This window comes from Oreochromis niloticus, linkage group LG1 (assembly GCF_001858045.2).
Source record: "Oreochromis niloticus isolate F11D_XX linkage group LG1, O_niloticus_UMD_NMBU, whole genome shotgun sequence".
NCBI lineage: Eukaryota > Metazoa > Chordata > Actinopteri > Cichliformes > Cichlidae > Oreochromis > Oreochromis niloticus.
The window spans coordinates 21,840,414-21,868,337 of record NC_031965.2 but is presented as its reverse complement, the minus strand read 5'-3'; the positions used below and the strand labels follow the sequence as shown (position 1 = coordinate 21,868,337).

At 40.8% G+C, this 27,924-nt stretch overlaps 2 protein-coding genes across 11 annotated transcripts in view; one reads left to right on the top strand and one right to left on the bottom strand.

The window, feature by feature from the left end:
* On the bottom strand, nucleotides 1–18,205 carry znf821 (zinc finger protein 821). Of its 7 annotated transcripts, none has more exons than XM_005467053.4 (6): nucleotides 18,078–18,205; nucleotides 7,948–8,079; nucleotides 7,687–7,805; nucleotides 6,017–6,115; nucleotides 5,320–5,486; nucleotides 1–3,762 (listed from the first exon to the last, which is right to left on the bottom strand). In XM_005467053.4, exons 1-6 carry the CDS (start codon nucleotides 18,079–18,081, stop codon nucleotides 2,796–2,798), a joined length of 1,488 nt encoding a protein of 495 aa, XP_005467110.1. In that variant the 5' UTR covers nucleotides 18,082–18,205; the 3' UTR covers nucleotides 1–2,795. The 7 variants fall into 7 exon arrangements, with proteins under 7 accessions (XP_005467110.1, XP_005467109.1, XP_005467108.1 ...); XM_005467052.4 differs by having other exon boundaries at nucleotides 18,037–18,173; XM_005467051.4 differs by lacking the exon at nucleotides 18,078–18,205 and adding an exon at nucleotides 15,517–15,932 and having other exon boundaries at nucleotides 7,687–7,802.
* Nucleotides 17,710–27,924, top strand: part of ap1g1 (adaptor related protein complex 1 subunit gamma 1) — a 22,984-nt gene continuing 12,769 nt past the window's right edge. The window contains exons 1-7 of one of the 4 annotated variants that reach the window (XM_019358659.2): nucleotides 17,710–17,816; nucleotides 25,285–25,488; nucleotides 25,584–25,708; nucleotides 25,964–26,105; nucleotides 26,290–26,386; nucleotides 27,277–27,353; nucleotides 27,778–27,786. In XM_019358659.2, coding sequence (XP_019214204.1) covers nucleotides 25,288–25,488; nucleotides 25,584–25,708; nucleotides 25,964–26,105; nucleotides 26,290–26,386; nucleotides 27,277–27,353; nucleotides 27,778–27,786 — 651 coding nt within the window. In that variant the 5' untranslated portion in view covers nucleotides 17,710–17,816; nucleotides 25,285–25,287. Of the gene's footprint in view, nucleotides 17,817–18,205; nucleotides 18,345–25,284; nucleotides 25,489–25,583; nucleotides 25,709–25,963; nucleotides 26,106–26,289; nucleotides 26,387–27,276; nucleotides 27,354–27,777; nucleotides 27,787–27,924 lie in introns of those variants that run through there. The other 3 variants (XM_003442270.5, XM_025906396.1, XM_025906393.1) reach the window with 3 other exon arrangements.

Genomic DNA, 27,924 nt, shown 5'->3' with positions numbered 1-27,924 from the left:
TTATAATAAATTCAATGTTTATTTCCACATTCTTATCCAGGTTTCGTCACGGTCACGGTCTGTACATCTGTTAATCCAGTAACAGAGGATGGCGTCCCCCAAAGTGCCATCCAGTCAGAATGCATTGATATCACAACTAGCATGTTGTCATTAGCAGTTTAGCTCATTCATTTGGCCTTGATCAGAAAGACTTCTTTTGTAAACATGGACATTGAGAGAAAATCCTGATAGAATATAGAAAGGCCAACATCTTGAAACATTTTTCGATTAAACTGTAAAAAACAGGCAGGCATAAACAAACAGTAGAACACAAGCTCATTTTGAACCATTCTATGACAAGTGCAGTTTCACGACATGCAGTGGTTTTACCTAATCCACACTGAGAGCGCTGCTGCCAAAGAACAGTGCCGCGTCAGAGTCCACAGAACTTCCTTTCAACTAGTAAGTGAAGTTTTCTGCGCCATCACCGCGCTGTAGGACAAACAGGGTCACAGCAATTTAAAAGAGCAACCTCTGAGAATACCCAGTATTCATATTCTGAGAGAAAGAGACGACACCTGAAGCCTTTGTTGACAACACTGATCTGCCCTTGGTAGAGTGTATAATGAGAAGGATGGCAGTGAGACCCTGTTGCTTTTTGTGCTGAACTAGGAAGAGGAAACATCTCTCAAAAAAAGACAAAAGTGTCTCTACTAAAAGTCCCAAAACTGCCTAAAACTGTTCTGTTTGCATGACAGGTCTAAAAATGATTCTTATGGACTGGGGTGCCGTATCCAGGCTCTGAGCCCTCTGAGTTAAACTGCCTGAGTAGCTGAACTGTTTGCTTTGAAGTCCGTTTAAAATTGAGGTCGCATTCTGCATAGTTTCAGTGAAAAGTGAATTAATTTCCTTTAATAAATAACATCTGTTGCATAGAGGTTTGATGCACTCCTAGAAAAAGCCTCTGAGGATAAAACCAAAACTCCCTTTAATTTTTTGTCTTCCTTTTTTGTTTTCTCTTCATTGAACCTGCTGGAACTAACAGCCAGGTGGGTTGCGGCTCGTCTAGGAGTGACTCAAACAGAACCGCTGCTCGTTCTTCTTTAAAGAGTACTTCTGAAACTGCTCATTTGACACTGTAAAATGTTTGCATCTGGATAAGCAAAGACAAGAAGAAGTGGAGGTAACAGGCAGGAAATTAAACAAGGGTTATCCAACCATGGCCTCTAATTTTAACATTTTGTATACCAACAAAACACCCCAAAACACTTTCACAAGAAAAAAAAAGAAAAGATATATATATATTCACATCATATTGCATAAATATGTGCTGGAATGAGGTTAATGAATCTCCTGGTATGGGCTGTATGTGCCGTGAAGTTAGCCCCAGTGCTCAGTAACAGATGAAGGAAACAAACAAAAAAAAAGTGTTTAGAACAATTTCCACTTGTCATGTGACTCCATAAAAGTGACTTGCAGATATAAAACATAATTTAAGTGGTACTGTTTACACATCTTGAAGGTACTGCAGCCTTACAAAGCGTGTGGATGCTACACAAATTGCACAAAGCAGAGGTTGCATTATCTATGTACGATTCCCCGTATGACGGTAAAAACCCACCTCCGTGTCGGAACGCGCTCATGAGGAAAACAAATGCATCTTTTAGGGCAGAATTCAAGTAATGCGACAAATTCTGAGGTCAACGGGTAACGTGTTGTGTACTGTTTCTTTGCAACCACTTACAGGAACATTTTAATAGAATATTCCTCAATGCAATGAGCCCAAACATATAAGAGGTAACTAATGTATTTTACAGTACAATAACAGCAGCACAGACTTTATGAATTTACTTCTTTTTTTTTTTTTAAGAACCAGAGAAAACCTCTGTAACAGAAAGTCAAAATATAAATGACACTGGCAAAAATGTTCGGAGTGTAAAGACGCGAGAGTCGCATCTTGGCAAAGAGAATGTAAAAAGGTGGACTGCATGAGATGAGAGGAATGTAGCTCAACACTGGACACGTTCAATAGGACATTCATTCAAACTTTATGTCAGAATCCATAACGCTGCTTGTTTTTAAAATCACTTGTGAATGTGTGTGTCCTATTAAAGTGCCTGAATGATAAATACAAACATAACAATTTAAAGAAAAAACAAAAATGACCTGCATCCTCGGTAGTAGTGTACAGTACATATAGAGCTTTGGAAGCTTGGAGTTGGAACGCAGTAAGCCACAGGACAGAGGGCGCGACCACGGCGCCAGCTGAGGTAGTAGTTTGACTGAACACGAACTTCCCAGGGACCCACGGTAGCAGCTTGAAGAGAGAGGTGTAGCTACCTGGAAATCAGAGTCACTGGGCTGGCGGAGTGGACCAGAAAGGAGAGGGGACTGTGGCTACAAAGTCCCCTCTCCTGTCATTGAAGGTCCATGTGCAAATGATTTTTTTTTTTGTCCCCTCAAAGGAAGTGTAACTGCTCCTATGAGTATGAACTGTGTTAAATCTGCTAGTCCACTGACGCAACAGATAAAATCTCTTTACAACATGCTCTTATGTCATCATCCATACAATAAGAAACATTCTCATCCCTGTTCCCAAGGTTTTCTAGGCTGTTTAAAAAAAAGACGTTGAAGAAGTTTTTGTTGTATTTAACAAAGCAGCTTGTGTGCGAAGCTGTTCGACGCACATCGAGCTGGGAGGAAACCAGCTAGGAATGGTTCTCTGTGACCAAGGCAGCCTGATGGTGCAGTGCAGAGGTTAATGATGCTGCGAGAAGCCAACTGGTTTCTGCCCTCACCCGACTGGCCTGGACCCATTAGGGCAGCTTCATGAATAGACCATTATCAATGGAGGGGACAGGCATAGGGCAGGGAAACTGGAAGAGACTCATGTCTGCTGTGAGTGCAGCCATGGCGGCAGGATCGTGCTCTATCTGTGTCCTCAGAGCAGGGTCAATCTTCTCCAGCCGTCGCTTGATCCTCTTTGCCTCCCTCTCGCGGATCAGCCTGGCCTGCCTCTTCTCTGGTGTCTCGTTGGCCCTCTTTAATCGCATGGCCTCCCTGTCCCTCTGCAGCCTGCGTGCCCGCTGCTCCTCCGTTTCCTGCATCCTCTGCATGCGCTTGGCCTCGCGGTCCCGCAGCCGCCTCAGCTCCCTCTCCTCTTCCGTCTCACACGCCCGCTTGTTCTTCTTTGCCGTGCGCTCACGCTCCAGACGCTGCAGTCGGGCCTCCAACGGCTCGTTCTTCCGACGCAGAGCCCATTTTCGCATCGGTGACTGGGACGCCACTAGCTGCTGATAAGCCACGCAGCTGTTGCACACCAGCAGGACTCCGGCAGGATACACTGGCATAGGGCTCAGGATGTCAGGGATAGGAGGAAGGCCTGAAGAGGAGGAGTTGAGTGCATCAGGGATTGAGGCGAGGGATGGCCCTTCAGAGAGGAGACTATCGGGCAGTGAGGGAAATGCGGGTCCCTGGTCCGTGCACGGTCCTGATCCTGGCCCAGGGCCATGACATGGTCTGGGGCCTTGACACTGGCTTGAGATGTGGCCCTGTTCCTGGCAGGAACGTTGGGCTTGACATAGGTTGGGATTGGGGTTAGCTGCTTGGCATGGGCAAGGACCCTGACACGAACTGGGACTGGGGCCCGGTCCATGGCACGAGTCAGTGCAGGGACCCGGGCTGCTCATGGGGCTGCTCGAGAGGGACTGGGACATGGAACAGGCGTCCCTTCCCCCAGTCAAATCCATCCTAGTTGTGTCGAGGACTTCTTTAAGCTTCTCCCTACGACAGGATACATGAATCAGGTAAACATCCTTTTGTTTTAATGGTCTGGACTCTTCCAGGGAAGCATTAGATCCCTGATAGAAGGCTTGCTCCTGTCTAAATCGTTAATGTAGGGATCATAGAACCTTTCACTTGAGGTCTCCTAGACTAGATTTGTTTCCTGTTAAAAATAAACGTATTCATTTTATACTGCGTCTCAGTAAAATGCTTTTAGCTCTCTCACCATCCCTATAAACTAACTTTCTTCTGAGTTTTGAACAGCTAGGTGGGGTTTCTGTGCACACAGCCAAAGTGTGCCTGAGATCACGATATCTGTGATATACTCTTCGCTTACGTAACACAGAGACAAGAGCAGGAGAAAAAAAAACTAAACTATCTGAAACCAAGTGTTCAGAGCAGTCTGAAATCCGAGATTTCACCCCACAGGGATTTTTTCCACCAGCCTGCAACAAAGGCTTCATACATCAGACTGACAGGCATTGTTTTTGCCTTGAATTTTTGTTAGCCTGGCCCGTATGGTCACATATTTTTAGGCAACAGTAAAATTTAGCTTCTGTCGAGCTGCAATGATTGACATGACTTGAAACCACTTTGCTGAAATGGGAAAAGATGACTCATTCCGTGTTAGTCGTTTCCCAAACTTTTTTGCTTCAAAGATGAATAAGGGCCATGTGTCGAATGAACTCTGGCTAGCTCTCTGGAGAGAAGCTTAACAGGCTGTTAACAGCCTCAGAGGAGGTGACTGTTCAGATGACACTGTGTGCCAGATGCTGGTTATGTTACTTTATTGTAGCTGGCTGGAACAACATGAAACAGCTTTTCCACGTAGATCTAAGACACACCTTTATTTGTCTCTCTTTAGAATAACAAGTATTTATGTTTTATTTTTCTAAACTTAGCAGCAAATGCTTCTGCCAACTGTAATGCTTCATGACTTTTCTCTTCTCTGCTTTTTATCACTTCACACTGCTTCTCCTTCTACTATGCGTCCTGACCTTGTCAGTGCTGTTTAAATTAGAAATGTAATGGTAGTTGCTAAGCAACACGCAAGTTTATTTCCATTAAATCTGTCATTGCAGTACTAATTTTATTCATCCCTCATGCTCTGCATTCTGTCTAATCCCACACTTGGAAAACCATTGCTCTTTCTCATTCTATTATAATGGATTAAAGAGAAAATGTGACTTCTTTTTACTCAATTTATATTTTCAAAGGTTCGACAAAAGAAAAGGTTTGCCTTTTCTTTTGTACCATGCAGTTTTTTGTTTCTACATTACACTCCTGCCAGAATCAATTTTTAGATACTAGAGAAATTAAAAGGCCCCATTTTAAATAGCTCATCCTTCTGAATCAGTGGTGTCTTCTCACCTTGTCATAAAGAGACCAATTATGAGATATTGTTTTAAAATTTTTAAGATAAATCAAATAATTAAATAATAAGCACTAAATAAACACAGAAACTTCAGGGCCCTGTTAGTATAATTATATCACAACATCTATATTCAATCTGCATTTAAGACCTGAGATGAGAGCTACAGCAGAGATGAGCTGAACCTGTTAAAGTTGTTGGTGTCTGTGAAGCGTGCACCACAGACAGCGCAGTTGGAGAGGCGGTCCTCGGAGTGGATGAGAAGATGCCGTCCAAGTGAGCCGGGCGAACTCAGGGCTCGCCCACACACTGGGCACACATAGCTCTTGGTGTTGCTCATCATAGTCGTGTGCTGTTACAAGACAGCAAACAGAGATGAGAAAAGCAGCAAACTTAAAAGATATGATAACTTTTTATTGCAGGCGATTCTCAGAATTTAGAAAAGGATTACCAAAAACCCCCCAAAAAACAAACAATGTTTGCAAAAGAAAAAATAACAAAGGAAACATAAATTAAAAATATTATGAACTTGAAAAGTAAAATTATAATATTTAAATTCATGACTGCAACAACTACAGTTATAACTGATGCTGTGGTTGTTATGCATGGTAGTATAAATGCAAACAGCATACAGAGTTTATACAAAGTTTACATAAGAAAAAGGCTGGGAGACCACTCTAAACCAAATTTATTACGGCAATAACAATTACAGTTAACGCTCGTGGCACTATTCCCACAATCCATAAAAAGAAAACTATTCAGCTATATGACAAAGTAGACAGATTGCAGAGCAGATAGCCTGCCTCCACATGGTTTTGAAAGTTGCACTTCTTTTTTTGGTTCTGTACTAGATCGGGGAAGGTGAGACAATGTTATTCTCACCTGGTAGACATGGGAGATGAGCTTCTCTGGGCTGCTGAAATCCAGCGTGCAGAGAGGACAAACAAAGTTGTTGCTGTGCTCTCCCCCTTCCTCGCTCTCCTGAGGAAAGTCAAGAACCATTTAAACTCATTTCAGAAGCACATCTAACACTACATTCAAATGATTTTACACCTACATCAAAACATCTTACAGTAGTAAATCACAAATCTGAATTCTGAGTTATTTATTAAGTTAAAATTTCCAATTTGTATGATGGCAGTTAAAACGTAAGCACCGCACTAAAACGGGCCTTGTTTTGGTCTGAAGCATTTTCACAAGTGGATGAAGATGCGTTGAGTGTATGACTGAGCAAAATTCACACAAGTCCCGGTGACTCACTGATGGTGACATCACACTGTGTGCTGAGACAGATGTGACTCACAGAACATTTTCAAACAGAAGGTGCAGGCAGAAAACATATTGGCTGAACCTGGGGGTGTCTAATAACTCAAAGGGCACTTTTGAATAAAAATATTGGGCCAGACCTCTTCATCTTTGAATCCAGGTGTTCTCGAACCATTGCACAGGTCTATAAAATCAAACAGCCATATGGTCTGCCTTTACAAACATTTGTGAAAGAATGGTTTGCTCTCTGAATTCATGCGTGTTGCTGTAAAATGACGCCAGCGTTGCAAGGACAAGTCAGTTCATGAAATTTCTTCCCTCACAAACAGTCACGATCAGCTGTAAGCGATATTATTGCAAAGTGGAAGCTTTTAGGAACCACAGCAACTCATCTGTGAATGTGGCAGATCATGTAAAGTTGCAGAGCAGTGCATAAAAGTCACCAACGCTCTGCTGACTCAGTAACTGCATGGGTTTCCATGGCTCTTGTAGGTGTACTGAGTAGGTAGCCCACTACTTTTTTTCTCCACTTTTACTATAGTAGTGATGTCTTTTAACTGATTATTTATCAGTTTCGCTTTTATATTTTCAAAGTAGTAAAACAAAAATGTCAAAAGTTGGCATTATTACGTTAATTGTTATTTTTCATACAATAGAAAGATTTTGGTGAGGAAGAAAAACTCTAAAAATGTCAAATATCAGTACTTCCTTTTCCAGTTACCTCAGGAGAAATATCTGCAATATTCTCTAGCACAGCACATTAGCTTTAAATTCACAGATGCATGAACCTAATTAAACATAATAAAACTGGAGCAGATGACAGGGTGGGCATCTAGATGCAAATTACGGTTCACATTGACTTGTTTTTCATGCACGGCTGATGGATGAGAGTTGATAAAGTCTTCCCACGCCTACCAACCCGTTTATAAACCACATATTTCATAATCAAACAGATGCAGGGCAGATACTTGTCTTCATTTTTTTTTTTTAATCTCTGTTGTGTTTTGTTTGTGTGTTTATTTCACACCACAACGTTACCAGTATGGTTGCTTCTAGTGTAATGCATAAGTTGTGTTCAAACTAATTGATGATGTGCCAAGAAGTTGTTTTCAAAGAAGTACACAGTGAGAAATAAATAAAATCTTTTTCCAGTTATGAGAACCTTACCACAACCTTTGTGCATGTTCCTTTTTGTATTTGTTAGAATGAAATAAAGATTATTGCTATTCAAAGCACCATCATAACAAACACTAGAATCAATCTGTCTAAATTAGCAGCCCTCTCACCTCTTTGACTCCTGCTCCTTGTAGGAGGCACTGCGTTCTCTTGGTGGTCATGTGGTCGTCAGCAGAGGTGTTGGAGGACGAGTCTTCGCCGTGGTTTTCAGGGTCACTATCGCTGTCTTCTATGGAGGCAAACACAGCCCTATCAATACGGACAGACAACAAAACACAGGGCAGGGCTTATTCTCACTAACACCCCTCATTCCAAGGACATTCCTACAGAGTCCAACAGTCCTTCCCTGACCCCTTCCCTCCATCCTGTACCTGAGAAGCTATCCTGCCCTTGGACTTCCTGGGAGTTGTTGCTGCAGCATTCACTGTCCTCTGTGAATTCGTCTCTGCCATCCATGTTAATAGTGTGCTGGAGTCCTGTGATGGTTGAAGTGTGGAACGGCCCTGGAGACAGAAAGACAGTAGAAGGGCAGTCGGTAAGATTCTCGAAATGTTGACTTTCTCACTTGTGGTACATGCAGAAAAAGCCAACAAGCTCTTTCAAACTAGGCTTCACGACAAGACTGGAATTGACCTTCTCATAGTCTTGAGACACAATCATAAGACTCATCATGCCAGTATTAACAACAGGTTGGAAATGGACACCAACAGAAACTGTACTACAGGCTAAATCAGCACTCCATCCTGCTAAGACTGTGAGCTACGTTCAGTAGGGCTGGGCCTGTTTCCAGATAGACCCTTGTGGAACAAAGAAAAATCGTGAAAGCTGGTAGTTTTGGAACTCCAGTGGTGGGGGGCGGCTGCAAGATTTGCTAATCTTAGAAGCCCAACAGCAAAAGTGGATGAAGTGGGAAACATTGAATAAAGGGACAATCAACTGGAAACGCACTCAGGCACATCATGACTTCAATCAAAGTGAGCCTTTGTCAAGGCAGGTATACTTAGAGACACAACCAAGTGCTAATATCTCTGTCTATCAAGGCCAAAAGAGCAGCACCACTGCCACTCCAAGAACAATGACAAAAATACCTTCCATCACTGACCAGGAACAGACTTTTATAGAAAATGTTCTTTGATACAGGTCAACAGCTTATAATACCATCAGAAATAGTTGTTTCTGCCCAAAGACCAGATCTGGTACTTTGGTCCACCACTCTCCGTATTGTCTACTTTATAGAACTAAAAGTACCATGGGAAAAAGCTGTGATACACTCAGCTGAAATCGGATGCAGAGCATTGAGCCTGGATAGCAACAGTTTAGCATTCCATAGTTCAACTTATTAAACACTTGGAGATGCACAGCCAAACCCTATGCACCACCTTCAAGGTGATTCCAGGGATTGCTTAGCGCTGCAGTCACTGGCTGTGGATGAGGAGGAAAGACCGCAGCTGTGCCCCAAGATGTTAGGGACACACACCCAGATCTGATCAGCCTGTGGTGGACCTGCCCCGGTACAGGGTGTATTGTGAGCAAAAAGCCACAACACCTGAAGATGCTGAGAAACACAAATGAGGACGTGTCCCTAACATATCCTGGACGTTGATAGAACATTAATCTTGTACAGAGGACAACTACTACCATCTGGTTCTATGCCTCGAAATCTTGGGCCATAATAGTGTGCCTTGATAGTACTGCGGGTCTACTTTTTGTGCACTTAAATATTAAAAACCCATGACTGACAGTCACTGGCCTTCAGCCTGACTGCAGCTGTTGTTGGGAGGAGTTAAAAATGCCAACAAGGTGCCAAGGAAGCTAAAGAGGCACCTGAAATCCTGACATACCTTCAGAGAGAAATTGTCTCCACTTCAGCAGATGCTGGATCAGAACCAGAGACAACAAGACTGCCTGTTGGATTGTGTATGACAGAATCTGATAAAAAGAAATCCACAATTTCTCCAAATCAGATTATAGTGGAGTTTAGTGCAGCCTATAGTAAAGCACAATAAGAACTGAAGGCATTTTGCTCAAAAATACCTTCATCTGACTGCACAATCAGAAGAACTGATGATATTCCAAATGGGGCTTCTTTTATAGGTATACCTTGACATTTTGTCCTGCCTTGGGCACAAAAAGAAAACAATTCTGAGCAACTGTCTCTACCCATATATTGTACCCGGCATATGAAAGCTTTATCTCCATAGCAACTTCGTTACAGCATCTGCTTCTGTAGTGTATCACAAGAAGGTATAAATCTTTTAACAGAAGTGGTTTCACCTATAGCTGAAGGTCCATGGTTTGATCATACTTAATAAATGTGGATCACACCATCCAATAAAAATGCAAAAAATCTTGAGATTATTGCAGAAATATAACACGCTAAAGAAAACAAAAACCTATAATCAGAGCAAAACAGATAGAAAGCTGTCCCAGAGAGTAAATGATTGAAACCATTCTACCTTTTTCTACTCTGGGGGTGCGATCAGCTTGAGGAGAACTTCTTAGCAGATTCATCTGGTTTTATATGACCCATACAACAAGGATTGGGATTCATACAAAAGCAGCGAGACAAGCCCAGTTGCATATATGCACGCACATTTACTTCACTTGCATCCCAACCCCCACTTTTTTTACACACATATACACTCACAGATACATGCTAGCTGTTCCGACAGCCATGCTGCAGTCCCACGGGGGTAGCAGCCTGCACTGTTATCCTCCAGCTAACTGCCTAGCTGCTCCATTTCTCTCTCTCTCCTTCAGTACCACCCACACACTGAACAGCCTGGCTCGCCCTCTGTCCTCCCTGCTTATATATGGAGCTCTGACTACTTCTATATCTTTACCATCAGCTCTGAGGGGGAGGATAAAGCTTTGCACCATGACAGCCCATATGTAGCTCATTTCACTTGCCGCGATGCCACACTTTATTGTACACAGCGGCTCTTTTTGGCTGCAGGATGCGATGCAATCCCTTCACTTTTCTTCTTATTACACTGGACTCCGCAAACGTTCATTCAACTGCCAGCACTGCTCCTTTGGATGCAGTCTTGGTGAAAACTCCTCTGGCATTCACACATAGGAACATCACCACTTGAGATAGCGAAAATTAATGATAGCTTAAAATCCAATTTTCTTCCCTTGTGTGCTCCCTCTCCATTTACACAGATCAGAAGATGGGAGAGAGAGATCCTGACTTCAGTTACCTGAGACTGGCAGAAGTAATTACAGCATTCATCACAATCCTGAGGTACTGTGCACGGTGCACAGACACACACTTTCTCTTTTATTGTGTGTGTGCGTGAGCAAGACAGAAGTATAATCTTAAGGCTAGTCATTTGGCTACTTGTGAGAAGTTGGTATGTGAACACAGTTTGGGCACTTTTCCCACAGAAATCCAAGCATTCGTTAGAGTGGGTCCGAGTATTGAACTGTGAACTACTACAACAGGCTGGCTTCTCGGCGCATAGCCAATGATTGATGTGTGAGAGATACCCATCCCCCCAACGCTACGGTTCTGTCTGTACATCTGTCTCTCCTTGCTCCCCCCCGCCGCCACCATCACCACTACCCACCCTCCTCGCTCCCTCAGTCTCTAGCACTGCGATGTTATCTCTGAGTCTGTGTGTCTGTAGGCAGGAGGTGACGCAGTGTCTGACTGAATCCAGACAAAGAGACAAACTCATCAGCCAAGAGACACACACAAGAGGGAGAGGGCTGGTAGGGGGGGGAGGCCGGGGGTGGTAGGGTGACGGAGGGGTAGCGCGCAAAACAAAACAGACAAAAGACAGAATGCCAAAACTCTACTCAAACACAGAGCAATGGGGGTCCTGCTGAATTCAAAGGCCCCTCCTTCTCCTTTTCAGCAGCCATCCCCTCCAAAAACGCACACATGCAGACACACAACACTGTCTGAATCTGCAGGAAGTACTGGGGCCCCCCCGTCTTACGTCCACAGACTTTCAGGAGAACACGGACGGTGGGCCAGACATCTGATCAGTTCTCACCCCGAATAACCACTGACCTAATATTGCAGAAAACGGATGGAGATGGAGTGATTAAACACTTTTCTTAACAAAAAATGTTCACAACTTAGTTTGCTCCTGACTAACACAACAAAAAGTGATCGCTCCATGTTTAGATTAGGATTTTGATTCAGCTACAAGACTAACAAACACCTTGTAGCCACACGAGACTCAAAGCTGGATTCATAACAGCCCCCCCACCCGAGAACTCAATTTCATATTTGGATCAACAATACATATATAATGTGAAATATTCTGAAATAACACCTTATTTGTTATAATTAATACTAATAAAGGTTTTCAGAACTTCTACATTTAGGTACAGAAAAATGATGAAACCAAAGCCTCACATATACCGTTACACAAATATACTGTACTTCCCTGACAGGCATCCACTTGACACCACAAGGGTATGCACCACCACCTCAAAACAAAATACTTCTTGTGTATTGTTGTACATCAAACTTAACAGCTAGACAAACACCGCTGTTGTATCATTGTCTGGAATTCCCTGTGTGTGTGTGTGTGCGTGCGTACTACTGAGTGTGTGCATTTTTGCGTGTGTGAACATGTGCATGTGTGTCAGCCCGCCTGCCTGTCAGACTGTCTCCCTGCCTGTCTGGTCTGTCAGTCTGTCTGGTCTGACCCACTCAAAGGGGACAGCTCTTTGAATGCAATTCATACCTCACAAGAAAAGACAGGTAAAACAAATCATGGTGAGGAAGAATGAAAGTTGGTGTACAAAAGGTGTCCTTCTGCACTCACACTCACACTCTCGTGTCATGGATCTGGGTAAAAATTAAAAAAAAATATATTATACAACAGTCTCGGGGCCTCCTGAGGCCTTTCGCTCACTCTCAAAGGTGTTTCAGAGCAACAAATGAGCTCATTAGCTCACAGGGATGACTGCGGTCTGCAGCAAGTGTGAGATGTATTTCTCCAGCAGTTTGAACAAACTATCTTTAGAAAGGAGGGTTGCAGCATTCTTCAGTAGATTACACTGGGCAATCCCCTTCAGTGGACAAAAACTAGCATAAGATAAGAGGTCAGCAGGCTAAGCACTGACAGGAGCATCCTGGTAGAAGATGAGTCACCAACAAAATATCTACATTAGAGGGTCTCCCAAGAGCTCCTGAGATCTGCTTCAATAAATTTATCTTTGCTTTATAAAAATATGACACTATTTTAAAATAGAATTTGGTCAATAAATGTCAGCAATCCTTACTGTCAGCATGCATTACACTTTAAGCGACCAGTAAGCCCAAGGTCCCTTCTTTAAATGGAAGAAATTTTTATTTAGCTAAAATATCAAACAGATGAGCAGCAAACCATCACAAATAAACAACAGAAACCAGATGTTTGTTTATTCAGATGATTGCTTACCATTAAAAGAAAATCTTAATTAAAATCTTAAATTATTGTTTGGGATGGGAAACTAAGATGTTGAATAGAATTAGAAAGTAAGCATGAAAAGAGCTAGTGTAGCAGAAAAATATTAGATGTATCACTCAATAAAGGAAGGAGAAAGAGGGAAATAACAGAAACACTCTTGCATACAACGCAAGGGAAGTCTTGCTGCTTGTGTGCTCAGTAATGCTCTCCTGCAATCTTGTCCTAAATCTGAGCTGTCAGAGAAAACTGAATCAAGTGCACACATAGCTACTGTTTGTACAAGCTGAAACCTCTGTCCCTTCTGTTCATGGTTTAGTCATAGGTTTTGTTTTGTTTTTTAAAAATGCCTCATACTTTCTTTTAAATGAGCAGATAACTGACAAAAATAACATCTCAAAACTGAACCCAGAAACATGGTTAGCCACAAGCCTTGATAATTAACTGAAAGATTCTTTCACACAACATTTTTAGTGAATATAAGCTTATCGGCCTTAAAGGAGAGATATTTATAAAAAATATTTTTAAGCCTGTAATCAGCACCAACAAGTGATAGCGGCTACTTAAATTATTTTTAAAAATGTACCAGGAGTGTGCTCTTTCACATATTATGTAACAGATTCAGTTATTTATCATTACATGCTGCAATAGTGTAGCTTGCATTATTATAAGCTTGTGTGCCTGTATGTGCGTGAGTACTTTGGTAGGTGTTTGTCTGTCTGTGGGTAGCCTGTTGTTGTGATTTGGCACTGTATAAATAAAATTGAACTAAAGTGAAAGACAGTGCCAACAACAGTACTAATCACAGATACAAAACTTTACAGATGAGATCTAAATGAAGCCGAGTTTGAGATTGTGTGTGGTGCGGCTCCCCGAGTACTGAGTATTTGCGTTAAAGTGTAGTAATGCCTTCTGATCACCAGACGAGGTTTTTCCTGGCTCAAAATTGGCCTTTTGGGGATGATGCCACATACAAGGCAAGAGTATTGGGTATCTTACATATCTTAGTTATTTTTAAACAACTGATAAATGAAAAAGCGAGTCAGGTTAAAGACTAAATTTAACCCTGCATAAAAATGGACTAATAGTTTTATCGCTGTGCGGGTGGTTTTTCTGTGGTGTGGTGAACACTAAAATTATGCTGGAAAAACCTTGCAAGACGGTCACTATTGATTTTCTAGTCTGTTGAGTGCATCTGACCTGAGTTTGCTCTCACTGTATTTATGGCCCATTTTATGCCTGTTTCTTTTGTTTTCACATACCTGTAAATAATAACTGTGGTCAAATTAGACCTAAATCAGTTATTGTTAAAAACAAAAATATTAGGGCTAAGAAAAAAAAAAGAAAAAAAGTGGGACCGCACTAAGATTGGATCAAAGTGGCTGCATCACCCGTCAACACGCTGGCATTAAGTATGCATGGTAGTTATTACTGCATTATTACCAAGCATGATAGAGTAGCTATTATTGGTTTCTACTTGTGATTCTGTGTGCGTCATCATGGTAAAATGCACCATAGAGATACCTCAAACTGAATTTCAAATATGCTGACAGTTGTTTGTATATCTGTCTGTGGGCAAATTTTGCCAGTGCAGTAATGTGACAAAAGCTGTGCGAGGTGCTGACATAAAACTTTACATATGTGTATTCTTCAGCGAAATAACGGTTAAGTCAGAAGATGGGTGTGGTCCAACTCATGAGTCCTGAATACTAGTACTAATGAGTCTAAATGTCAGTATACTGGCATGTGTCACAACTGGTGTGATCCCACTGCAAGATGGTCTCTAGTTATAGGACTACTGAGTACTCATGGGCTGGATCACACAAGTCTACCAGCTTGGCGTCAACTACAAACCTGCCACATTTCATGGCTTTATCTGTTATTTTGGCAAAACCTGTTCCCAGTCATACAAATTTTGGCACGTTCCAAAAAGGTTTTGGCCTTCAATATGAAGAAAAAGTCACCAGGACTGTAATATTTAAAATAAATAAATAAACCCAAACCTCAATGCATGCACAAAAGCACCTGCCAAATTACTCAAAACTAATTCTGTGGTAGTTCCTGCAACAGTAGGTGTCCTGGGACTGCATTTTTAAACGATGATACACATGCATATCTTTGTGGACAATCTTCATAGAGTTAAAATACTCCCTAACCCCTTACCCTCACATTAAACATCACAATTAAAGTGCTAACCCAAACCTACCTCTACCTCAAAAAATAAAAAACTTTTGAACCCCAAACTGCCTTTTATGGGACCCTAAATCGTGGTTCTTTAAAAGCTGTCTGGCAACACAAATATCATTAGTTACAATGTTTATATCCTACAAATATAGATAAAACAAACAAGCAACACACACACACACACACACACGGAGATAGAGAGAGAGAGAAAACTCACAATACTAGCCTCGTAGCTGGTAGTAATTCAGCGTGATCATGTCAACCGACCCAAGTATACACGGATAGCGCAAGTGTCATCAATAAAACTCGTGAAATAGTAAGAGAGACAATACCTGAAATACCTACAGTTAACTTTGAAGGGGTTGGTCTGTTTTCGCCTGGACATATTACTGCCCAAACCGGTAAAAAAAAAACAACTGAAAAAAAAAAAGAGAATATCCTAACCCCGGACGGTCCAAGTATGTTCCGGACAGAGGGAGCAGATGATGAAGAAAATAATAATATTAAAAAATCAAATCGTTTAGATCAGAAACTGGGTCGTTTTCGGAGATTAAAAAAATAAAAAAAAAATCGGGCACATTTAAGAGTCACATTCTTGCGGTCTTTTTTTGTGTGTCTTTTTTAAAAGCCCCTTCTTCAGCCGATTATCGGGTTAAGATGATGTCCAAGCCCGGACAGAGAGACTCCGAGCAGCTCCGAGCTGCTCCGATCCCGATCCGCTGGCACCCGCGCACAACTGCAGCGCAGCACGAGCTCAGCTGATATCTAAACGTAAAAGGAATGAAGCTAACGTCGAACAGCATTGTGGGATGTGTAGGGACGCAGGGGAGTTCAAGTGAAAGATACTATGCTGCATTCAGGTCGTGTGGGAGAAAAAAAAACCCGACCATGTTCAAATATCAATTTAAAGTAAGTAAGTAAATTGCTGTTGGCGGTTTTGACGAAGCAATGATTCCTATTTAACTTTATAAGCTCTGTAAGTACGTAACTATAACCTGACAATGACACCTCAACTAATAACTAATAAATATTCATCCAAGGACCACTCAGCACACCACACCCCCAATAAACACTATCATAAGAACTCACCCGCGCGTCTGAAATCTACCGAAAATAAATAAATAAAACATAAAAACAAACCCATAATCTGTGAGGACCTTAAGGGATTACTGTGTCAAATAATATTCTTAGGTTAAATTATTGTTCTAATCATATTCTTGTATTATGAATATTTTTATTAAATAGAAATGGGAAATTAATGTTCAAGCAATTATTTTGCACTTACACATTTGATAAGTCAGTTACACTTTTGAGTTAATGTTGCCATTAGACAAAGAGTACAAACACAACATACAACAGGAAGCTGCATCCTGTCACAGTGACAAAGTAAACTTTTTTCCTGCTGTATGGCCAAATGAAGAAACTGACAACATACAATATAAGTCTTTTATTTTACACAATGAAATTATGTGAGAGCGGTTGGTCAGATGGATGAAAAAGTATTGTGGCACAGTCAGACCGTCTGGTTTAAATAAAGATTAATGACAGATCTGAGTACATTTCTCAAAAAGTACTGAGGCTAAAAAAAATTGGAAAAGCCAACCTAAATAACTAACACTCATTCATTTTATTCCACTTTCCAATTCTGAGTCGCAGGTAGCCACAGTCCAGGGAGTGTGCTAGGGACCCATAGGAGAATTTTTGCAATAAATACATTCAATTTGACATTTTTAGATAAACAGGGATATATTTTTAAGCTTACCACCGAAGTGTATAGATAACCCTATAGGATAAAAGGTACTTTTATAGGCTAAATAAAATGATCATCCAGTCCTTCACTTTCCTTGACTCCTTATCTAATTTGAGATGGGAAGGGGGGCAGTTGTAGCCTATCTCAGTCATAGAGTCAGGGTATACCATGGACAAGCTGCCAATCTATCGCAGGGCTAACCCATAGAGACAACTATTCACACTCATATTCCCGCTTGCAGCTAATTTAAGATCACCAGTGAATCTAACTCCATGCATGTCTTTGACCTGTGGGAGGAAGTGAAGAGTTTTCAGAGAGAGAACCCCCCATACAGATGTGAAAAGAACATATAAAGTACATCCAGAAAGGCCCAGACTGAATTTGAACCAAGAACCTTCTTGCTGTGAGGTGACAGTGCTAATTCAAATAAATAAATAAAAAATACATGAACATTTACTTTTTAGAATAAACAAATATATTCATAATAAAACTCCAAGGACATGCATCCACTGATTGGACACTGACAAAGCTGAGGGTATTTTTCTGTTGCAAAAGCCTTACAATTTCTGAGCCTCTCGCCCAGTTTGTGATACTTTTGTGCTCCCTCTAGCCATAATAGGAAGAAAAAGTAGTGCTACAATTGATCATGACACTTGTAATTTCATTATAAACGCTCTCTCTAACTGCATATCCTACAGTCAACACTAGATGTCGCTACAAACCGTTGGACTGTCAATGTCATAACATTGCATGTAGTCGTCATCACTGACTGCCACGAGTAAACTGACCGCAGCACCACATTGACCGGGTGAAAATGTACTCTTCCGCACGCTCAAGCGAAAATATGCCATCTCAACAAAATAATCTCGTCAGGTCATGAAATCCCCTTTGTAAGGCAAGTGGCAGATGACACACATTCACACGCAAACAGCACGTCACGTTATGCACAATTATTTAGATATCCAGTCAGTGAGTACAACAGGATAACATCAGCTAGCTGGCTAATGATAACAAGCCTAACGTTAGCCCATTATAGTTACTGTGAGAACGATGGAAGCGAACAAGCCACACAGCAATTAGTAAATGATAAGAAAGGGTTGAGTACAGTCACCTACCTACATCTCCCATCATAATGAAGACATAATTCAACTATTACCCATGTTGTCCAGTGAACATATGAGGCAGGAGTCTCGAGTAAGGGGCACAGACTGTGATTTAGTCCTCCTGTACAGCTAACGTTACTGTACGCTGATGATAAACTTGAGCTCTTCTTTCGCGAACCCCTTGCGATCTGTCAGTGTAACCCTCCGCCTGCGGTAGATGTGCTGAGGCTGGAGTAGCCACCATTTTGCATGTCTAGTGTGTTCCTCCCTCCATTGCTAATAGAGACGATTCCAGTCATTTTCTGGCATCATTACGGCTAGTAAGTACATCCTAGCAACAATATGTCGGCATAAATTTGGGGAAATGGCTTTACGTGTGAGTAGTTGTCCGCGGTTTGACTGTATTTACGTTGACAACTGTCACTGTGGCGCTGCATAGGAAGTCGCAGCCCTTAGTGCACCGGGGCTGTGCTAAGTTAGCTAGCATGTTTAGCATAGTTATAGCCTTGCTGGACTGGGGATGTGTAGCCCAGCAGTATGCTGTGTCCACTAAATCAAAGTCATCAAGGCAACGCGCAGTGACAATTTGGTATTTCCTGTCTTTCTAACTAGCGGGCACAAGTTGCATTTAATTCAGAGAGTATTCGGTTAAGGTAATGAAGAAGCAAGCTAATGGTCAGGTAGCTACGCTAGCTTGATAATCCAAATGCTTCAAGAAGGCCTAAACTGCATTATGTCCTGATCAATCGGCGATCAGAGTCAGATGTAATGGCCTGCCTCTGATTGTATACAGCCGATGATGTAAACTTTAATGTAATACAGCGCCAGCTAAGATGAAGCTACTCCTGTAGTGTCATCATGATATCTTGCCCTTTTAAGATGCTACTGAATTAGCTAGTTGTTAGCTGGCTCTTCAGAGGTGTGATTTGCGTTTTCTAAGTCATATTAAGCATGTGACGCTTGACGGCGTGGTTATTAATACAGTTAGACTTTCCTAATATTTAACAAACTGTAAGCGTTTAATCCATAAGTTAGCGTTTAATTGAAATACCAGGGAAGCTAACGATAGCTAGCTTGGTGTTTTGAGGACGTGGACTTGGGTTTTTGTCCAGTTTCGTGAGATGGTTAATTAGTGTTGACAAGCTGTTAAATGAGAAGGAAAGACTTAGACACGCGCTTTTTTATAACTGCGTTGTCAGCGTCCGAGTTTAATTCATCTTCCAGGATCAGTTTGCATGTAAGTGTTAAGGAAGTCAGGTGCAAGTAGGAAGTGAGCAAATGAGGTGACGTACAGTATGGGTGATTTCTCTACAGTTTTTGACAGGAGCTGTAAATTACGCCTCCACAAGCTTAGGTCGAAGTAAGCTCTTCAGGTCCACTGTTTGTGGCAGCGACACACAAAACCAATCTTGGTAAACTACAAGCCAGGTGTAATGCAACGCCTTTCACGTGCAGTTTACTTTATCTGTACGCTTGATGTGGGCTTTCGAGAGATTCGGGACCAACTGTACTGCTACGGTTGAAGGCCTAATGAAAATGAACCTGTTAAATGTATAATTTTACTTTCCTCACCGTCAAGTCACACGCAGTACTGTAGATTTCAGCCATATTCAATTCCTACTGGCTTCACTTTGTAAAACTAAATATGGAGTATGTTGTCCTGCATTACCTTTTCTATTTACATGTATTGTCTGTTACATGGGATAGATGGGTGAGAGTTAACGATAAAAAAAAGTCATATTTAGTTGTAGCAAAGGAATAGCCAGGATGCATTATTATAGAATGGTGCATAATATTGTGCTTGAAACATGCAGTTATGACCTTAATTAAAAACACTTAACCGTTACCTCTAATGGCAGTGATGCCATGCATAAAATGTACTTGAGTAGGTGCATTATAAGCAGGGTTAGCGTGCATTAATCACACAGCACTGAAGCAACTAAACATGATCACTGTGTCTGCATATCAGTGCCCCACACAATGTGAAATCAGATAGCTCCAGGCTTTGCCTCAGGGCTATTTAAGATCTTTTGATGTATTTCCAGTTTAGGATTCATTTTGACTCCACATTAATGTCATTTGGCCAACCTAAGTCCTGAGTGAGTTAGCACTGCCTCGGTGTCTTGTTTGGACAGAAACTGATCAGTCTTTATGGTTTTACTCTAAGTAAACAGCCACACAAACTTAGTGATAAATAAGGTACTGTAAATGCCATTTGTTATTTTTGTCTCTTTTCCTCCTCCTTTTAGCATTGGGGTCGTTGTACATTTTGCCTCTGATTAGTTTTGAACAGGAAAAGCTTACCAAAGACCCATTCTAAGCAGGGCTAGTTTCCAGCAGGCTTTGTCAATTTGCAGGCTGACAAAGCTAAATTAAGAAGTGCTTAGCTTAACTGACTCCAACTGATGGTGAAGGCACACACGGATCTTTGTATATCTCCTGTGTAACTTCAGAGTCTCTGAATTTAAAGTTGATCTCATTATTGGCTCTTTGATGGCTGTTTTGACCATCAGTCAAAGAAATAAGCAATTTCTCTATTTTCAGTGTTGTTTTCAGCAGGTTAAGAACTTCTAAGTGGTAGAAGAAAGGCGTGGTAGCTGCAAACAGTGAAATGACTATTTGCAGTTGCACATAGATGTAGAAATCACCAGGCTTTTTGATCTCTGCATGTTTGCTAAGAGAGGAAAACAAAATCTGGAAAACCATAAAGGTCTGGAGTGTGTACATGTAAAACACCTGACAGAATATTTTGACTATTACGAGCGCTTCTTCCCCTGTGCACAAGTACAGTACTCAACATTTGAATGTGTACATAGGAACCAGGGTGTAAATGTAATCCATGTCAAAGCTGATACTCATGTTTGAACTTTAGTGTTGTGTAGTATTATCAGTTATTTGTAGCTCTGTAAAGCCGAGGACCAGCCGAGTTGGTTATAAAAGAAGCAGTAGAATAGTCTGTGTTGGTATGATTTAATTTAGAACGTCTTGATGTCTAGCTGAATGGTTAGAGGAAGAAAAAAAAACAAAACCTTATGCAGTCTGCCAAAGTTTGCCAGTCACAGCTCTGTATATGGTTCTTTTGGGAGCTGTCTGACCTTTTTGTCTACTTTAAATGTGCAGCTCTTTAAAAAAAAAGGGAAAAAAGACAGCATAAATGGATGTTACATCATGCTTTCTATTTCTATCCATACCATGCTTGTGGCATTTAGGAATATGATGTAGAGCCACAAACAAACTAAAAAAAATTAAGTGGTGCTTTGTGTCTCGATATCTTTAGACTGATGTCTCAGAGTCGACAGGGTGACTGCTCCCTGTGGTAAATGGGAAGTGTTACGTGCTTTTTAACCTGTTGCTGGTTGTCAGACTCTTTGAAAACAGATTTGGGTTAGCTCTTCTATGAACGTTTCACAGTGTATGCAAAACATGTCAGCAGATGCATGCGATAACTCATAGTGTTAGGCTTTTATATGGTCTGGGGAGTGTAAAAATGTCCAAAGCAATCTGGATGCAGTATAACAGGTGTTCTTCTTGTATATAAATATTATCACGGTTTATCCTAGCTCGAAATGGGCCTTTGAGGGGTTGTTGCCTTACAAAATAGAAGTTGCTCCATTTTCTTGTTATTTCTGGTTATTTGTTAAAGGAGAAAACAAAGTATGTGTTTAGTAAATTAAGCCTCCCGAAACTCATTTAAGGCCAAAAACCTTTGATAAGAACAGAAACAATTTTACAAAATTTGGTCTTTGTAGTGAGGAACAATAAAGTGAACTAAAAGCTGTTGCTCGACAAGTGTTGAACAACCTCGCTTCCCCACTGCAGTTTCACATTCATCTGTGGATGAAAAGGCAAACTACACTGTTCATCTGAAGGCAATGTCAGTAATTTGCAATTAAAATTGATATTGTTTTGTTTGTAGAAGAATGTGCTGCTGTTTTGCAACTGCAAGAATGTGAAACTGTAATTTAATCAGCTCTCAGCAGTGGCTGGATTTACGTTCTTTAATGTGTACACATTTGATTATGAGCACAGCAAGAGTCGGGGAGCCATGATTAATGGAGCCCAACACTGGGTCCATTCAGTGCAGGTAATTTAAACGGTGTTAAGATGAACAGTAAGTCTCTGGCTTTATTAAAGTGTGGCCTTGCCTGACCACCCTCCCCATTCCTCTTTGATCAAAGTGAATTCTTAGATTGTCCACAAGCCACCACCTTACTCAGCAAAGGATGTCCTCATTCCTCCTGTGTGTGTATCCTTATTTCCTTCAGACTGGCATAATTTCAGAGGATTTCCTTTGATCCCACAAGTGTTGGAGTTAATAATGAAATGTTAAGGAGTTTTTTCCCCCTCTTTATTCATTCAGATGAAAAAAATCTAGCTTGCACTGAATACTGGCCAATGTAATCAGGTATATTGAAGACAGATGTAAAGTTTGTATTTGGTTACATAAAAGCTTGTTCTAAACGGCCAGAGATTGTACATTTCTTGTTACACTGACAACATAAGATTTCCATAAGACATGACAGAGCTGTTGTGGATAAATCAGAGGCTTGTATTTCATTATGTGTTTGTGTAATGATTTAATAGAGCCACACGGTTGATCTGTTTTTCTTGTTTCATACAGTGTCACTTATGGTTCATTAAGATGTTTGAGGAGGAAAAAAGTCAAAAACTCAAAAGCAAATACTTGTCATGACAGCAGTAATCGCCTCTGAGGGATAAATTCTCTCTAGACTACAAAATGAATAAAAAATACGTTGTGTCAATATTTTATAAAACTTCTTTTTTCCTACTGGTATGAGATTGTTTATGAAACAAAATTATAATCATTTTTGTATTGTGAATGTTATTAAAATCCTTGTGTTTATCAAGATCGGCTATTTCCAAAAGTCAAGAGTGCTGTGGCCCACTTAAAAACCAGCCAATCTCAAATCTTCAAAAACAAGCGAAAGGCTGTTGGCTGTAAATTGGTAATGCTAACCAGTCATATGCAGGCCAATGTGTGACAAACCTACCACTTGGACACAAACTTAAGTGCAACTTAAATTAATTCACTTACTTGTACTGCAGTCCACCTGCAGTACCTTCACAGCCTAGCAGCGGTCCCTGGCCCACACTTTGGGAATCGCTGATCTAGACGATAAAACCAAGGAAAGCCTGTGACTTCTAACCATCTTTTTACTGTATCCTACTCGGTTAAGGTTGTAGAGATTATTTTATAAAGCACTAATTGATGCAGTCCCACATTTAGAGGACTGACAGGCTCATTAAACTTGCTGTTCTCACCTTCTGCAACAGCGGTGCACGCCAAAAGTGACGTCACATCTGCTGGCGCGAACCGTGCTTTTGTGTTTTGGCCGGTCATGCACTTCTGTTTCTGTAGCTTCAGTGTTGAAAACACGAATTTACGATCATGTGGGTTTTTTTGTTTGTTTGTTTTTAACCAGCAGTATAATATTGTATCAGTAAAGAAGTTCGTTTACAGATTATACAGAGGGAAATGTTGTATCAGTTTGAATGAGGCTTTCAAAGAGAGTGTGAGGAAAAGGAGTCTGTCTTGAAAAAACTTTGGAGCAAAAAAAAAAGGAAAAACTTAAAGATGTCTTTTTTTCCCGATTTTGACAACTTCTCCTCCTGTACCAGTGCTGATGTGAAGGTTATGTCTGAAAAAGAGGAGTGGTGCCTCAGTGCATGCCTCTGGCAACACGTATTGTATGTGGAATATTGCATCAAGTACTCACGCCCTCAGTGCTGGTGTAAATGGTATGGAACTGTGGCGAAGTCACTGTTTGTGTGCAACACAACCAATACAGTGATTATTATGGGTCCCTGAGATTGTTCCTGAAAAATGTTGTGGATCTGCTATGCCATCAGCTCTTTGCTCTGGTTCATATGTCAGAGTGCATTATGTTCCCACTTCAGCACTGCATAGCTGGAGTTGGATAGAGTTATGGCTTTGCTCATCAAGTAATTACCATCATTTCTGTTGCAGTAGAAGCTTAATTATGTCCTGCATCCTACCAGATGAAAGCTTTCCATTAGATGGGAGATAAAATGTACCTATTTCTCAGTAAAACACCACAATTAATAACTTTCCAGTTTATTTGACAGTTAAAATGTGTTGTTACAAATGTGTGGTCATTGTAAAATTACCTGAATAAACCAAGTTAAAAACTTAAAAAATTTAATGTTCTCTAAAATGTTATTGTGTTAAATTAAACTAGCCTGAGCATATTTTCCAAGCCTCCCGTCTGCTCCAACAACCTGACATTTGCTGGGCTGCATATTAAATAAATTGAACTGACTTTGCTCTCAGTCTCTGTGCTGTAGTAATCATTAAACCCCGGTCATTTAAGATAATTTACTCACTGGTACAGACCAGAATAGCTCTCTCCTAACATGTTAAAAAAATCTCCGACCCTGCCAACAAAACAGTGTTCTGTGCTTGTATAAAATGAAAGTATACTTGATAAAGTATGGATAATATCCTGGTGAGTTTCCTCTGGAGGATGGCAAAACCTTCCCCGAGGTTTGTTGCATTGGCTCACAGCTTTCTTGTAATATTCATATTAATGTTAGATTTGCCTCATTGAAGAGTTCATTTAACATGCAGTTTGCAATTCATGTTTTCATCTTTGTAGCTCTTGGATCTGTTTTTGTAAAGTGTAGTTTCGGGTAATTGGTAGATGCAAACACATAAAAGTTGATTTTCAAGCAAGCATGTGCCTTCATAAATATTTAAACATCTTTCTGTAGCTTGTGTTTGCTTAGAAGCTTCTTTGTGCAAGGCTTAAATTTCACCATTTCTTCTTTGCCTTTGCACTTTTATTTTTTTTTTAAAAGATCTAAACGAATGAGACACAGTTTCCACCTAAAGTCAAATCTTACACAACATGATTTTAAAAAAAAAAGTCTGTTTTACTGGAAAACTGACACATACTTTTTATTCCTAAAAACATAAAAATCCTTTTGTTATTCTTATCCCAAGTAAAATTTATGATTGTAGTTTCAGCGAACATTTTAGGAAGTGAAGTCTAGACTGTTGATCGGTACCTGTAAAACCTACATTTCTGCATACATGCACAGCAGCTAAAACCCTTTCTTGGTTTCTAGCATACGTTGTCATATTTTAGGTAAAAAAGTGACATACCATGCTGCAGACTGGAGAGTTCTATATTTGTCTTAAATTTCAGAATTGTAGCTTTTCTGTGTTAGTGTAGTCTGTTCTGATGCCAACTGGTTTCCTTTCTTTGTGTTTTCCAGAGAATGCCAGCTCCGATCAGACTGCGGGAGCTGATCCGGACTATCCGGACAGCACGGACCCAGGCAGAGGAGCGTGAGATGATCCAGAAAGAGTGTGCTGCTATCCGCTCGTCCTTTAGAGAGGAAGACAATACGTACCGTTGCAGAAATGTCGCAAAGTTGCTTTATATGCACATGTTGGGCTACCCAGCGCACTTTGGACAGGTATGTTTGGTTATGCTGGGAGGGCAGTATGTATACAAAGGAGTTTTAAGTTTGCACCTCTGAATAGTTTGATGACGCGTTTTTTTTCCTTTTAGTTGGAGTGTCTGAAGCTGATTGCATCCCAGAAGTTCACTGACAAACGAATAGGTTATTTGGGAGCTATGCTGCTTTTGGACGAGAGGCAGGATGTCCATCTCCTAATGACAAATTGCATTAAGAAGTAAGTGGAGGCTACACTGGGTTAAGATGCGCACACACACTTAAATTAAAAAAAAAAAAAATGCCGTCTTAATCCAGTACTTAAAATATGAGCTTATGGTCCTCTGAATACAGTTGCAAAACCTTCTTCATCTACTTCTTAGACTTCTTCATAGTCTTCATAAGATTGTGAAGTATTCATATGCTCCTCTCTGGTATAGCATATAAAGTGATTCTTTGTTTCCGTGACTTATTTGACTCTCTTCTCCCACACCAGTGATTTGAATCACAGCACACAGTATGTCCAGGGCCTGGCGTTGTGTACTTTAGGCTGCATGGGTTCTTCAGAAATGTGTCGTGACCTGGCAGGAGAGGTCGAGAAGCTGCTCAAAACGTCCAACTCCTACTTAAGGAAAAAGGTGAGCTTTACTCTTGTCATGTTTTAAATATCTACTACTACTACTTTAATAATGTGTTGGGGGTGAAAGGTAGGTATGTGTGCTAAGCACTTAACACCACACCCAACACTCAAAAAAAAAAAAGGAGAGATTGTGTGAAAGGCTTCAGCATATCTTATTTAAATATTTGTATATTTGTCTACAGGCGGCATTGTGCGCTGTACATGTCATCAGGAAGGTCCCAGAACTCATGGAAATGTTCCTTCCAGCAACAAAAAACCTGCTGAGCGAGAAGAACCACGGTAAGTGTAAATGGTTTGTCGGGATGCAGTTGCTGGCTCATGGGGAAATGCGGTTGTCCTGCACAAAAACCGAGTGTCCCCTCTTTCCTGCCACTCATATTGGTCTGTTCATAACAGCTGGGCAGCTGATGCCCTTTCTCCGTCGTCCTTTGCAGAGGGTGGTGGAATTAATGAGTCTGTCAGATACTCCAGGGGCTTGTGTATTATAGCATACAGAGGATATGTCAAAGGAAAAGTTGTTTGGGCTTTTTGTTGTTGTTGTTGTTTTTTTAATAGATAAAATAAGTTGTTGTTGTGCTTAACATTTTGTGGCAGTGCAGTAATGTTTGCTTCTCATTATGCAGTTGTATTTTTATAAGTTACTGCCCTGTATTGCAAGATAGATTTATACATGCGCAATGTCAGGTATTGGTAATGTGGACTTTACTATGCAACCACAATCATGCATATCGCTAACAGACCATGTGTCTGAATGTTGCCAGCACCCAGTCGAATCAATAATGTGACCAGGTTTCTAACTTTTCAACATTTATTTTTATAATGGGACGTATGTACAACTGTATGGCTTGAAAACACAGCCACCACTGCTTTCCACTGATGTCCTTAAGATTAGTTTTCAGCCTTGTAGCAATAATATAAGGTCACAAGGGAATGATTAGCCTGTTGCATATTTTCAAGTCAGAGGGATGTTGCTGTCACCTGTTACAGTTACCATGTATGGCATATTTTTCTAAATCTGACTTGAGTCTCTGTGTGACTGCTCACTGTCCATCGAAGTGTTTAAATACTGGGTTTTTTGTAGTAACAAATGAGTGATTCATAGAGCACAACGACTCATGCTAGCATTTTCCTTGAAAGTGGTGTCATCCTGTCATCGTCTGGTCCCCCAGGTGTTCTCCATACATCAGTTGTCCTCCTCACTGAGATGTGTGAAAGAAGTCCTGACATGCTGGCCCACTTCAGAAAGGTACAGATTTTTTTTTTTTTTTTTTAAAGGACCTTAAAGAAGTTACTTATGCATTTGTCTTAAGGCCCACGTCACATTTCATTCTTCCTTTGCCTACACTTTTTCTTTTGTTGTAGCTAAGCTAGACAAACATATTAAACTGTTTGAGGTTTGGAATGCGCTAGAGGTTTCCTCGACATTCAGAGTATGTCTTAGTCTTTTTATCTCCTACCACTGTCTTTTCCTCTTGTATTTCAACTGCTGCTGTACCTTTCCCTCTCTAGGTGTAACAAAACTATGCCAGAGACCCCACTCCTCATGCTCATGATCTGAACATTATTTTTAAGCTCTCTGAAAGTGAATGATTTCCAGTTTTCCCCTCCCTAACATCTACCTCATATTTTTTCTGTCATTTGTCTTTGTTACAATTCCTGCATTGTGTTAGAATGAGAAGGTAAGAGTACATTCTGATCTCATAGCTGGTGCATGCTGTAATTAGTAATCACTCCTCACAGTCACCTCAAATGTAACCAGATTTGTGTTCAGTAATGTCATGTTGTGTTTTAATTTAGAAATTTTTTAATTTCTTTAA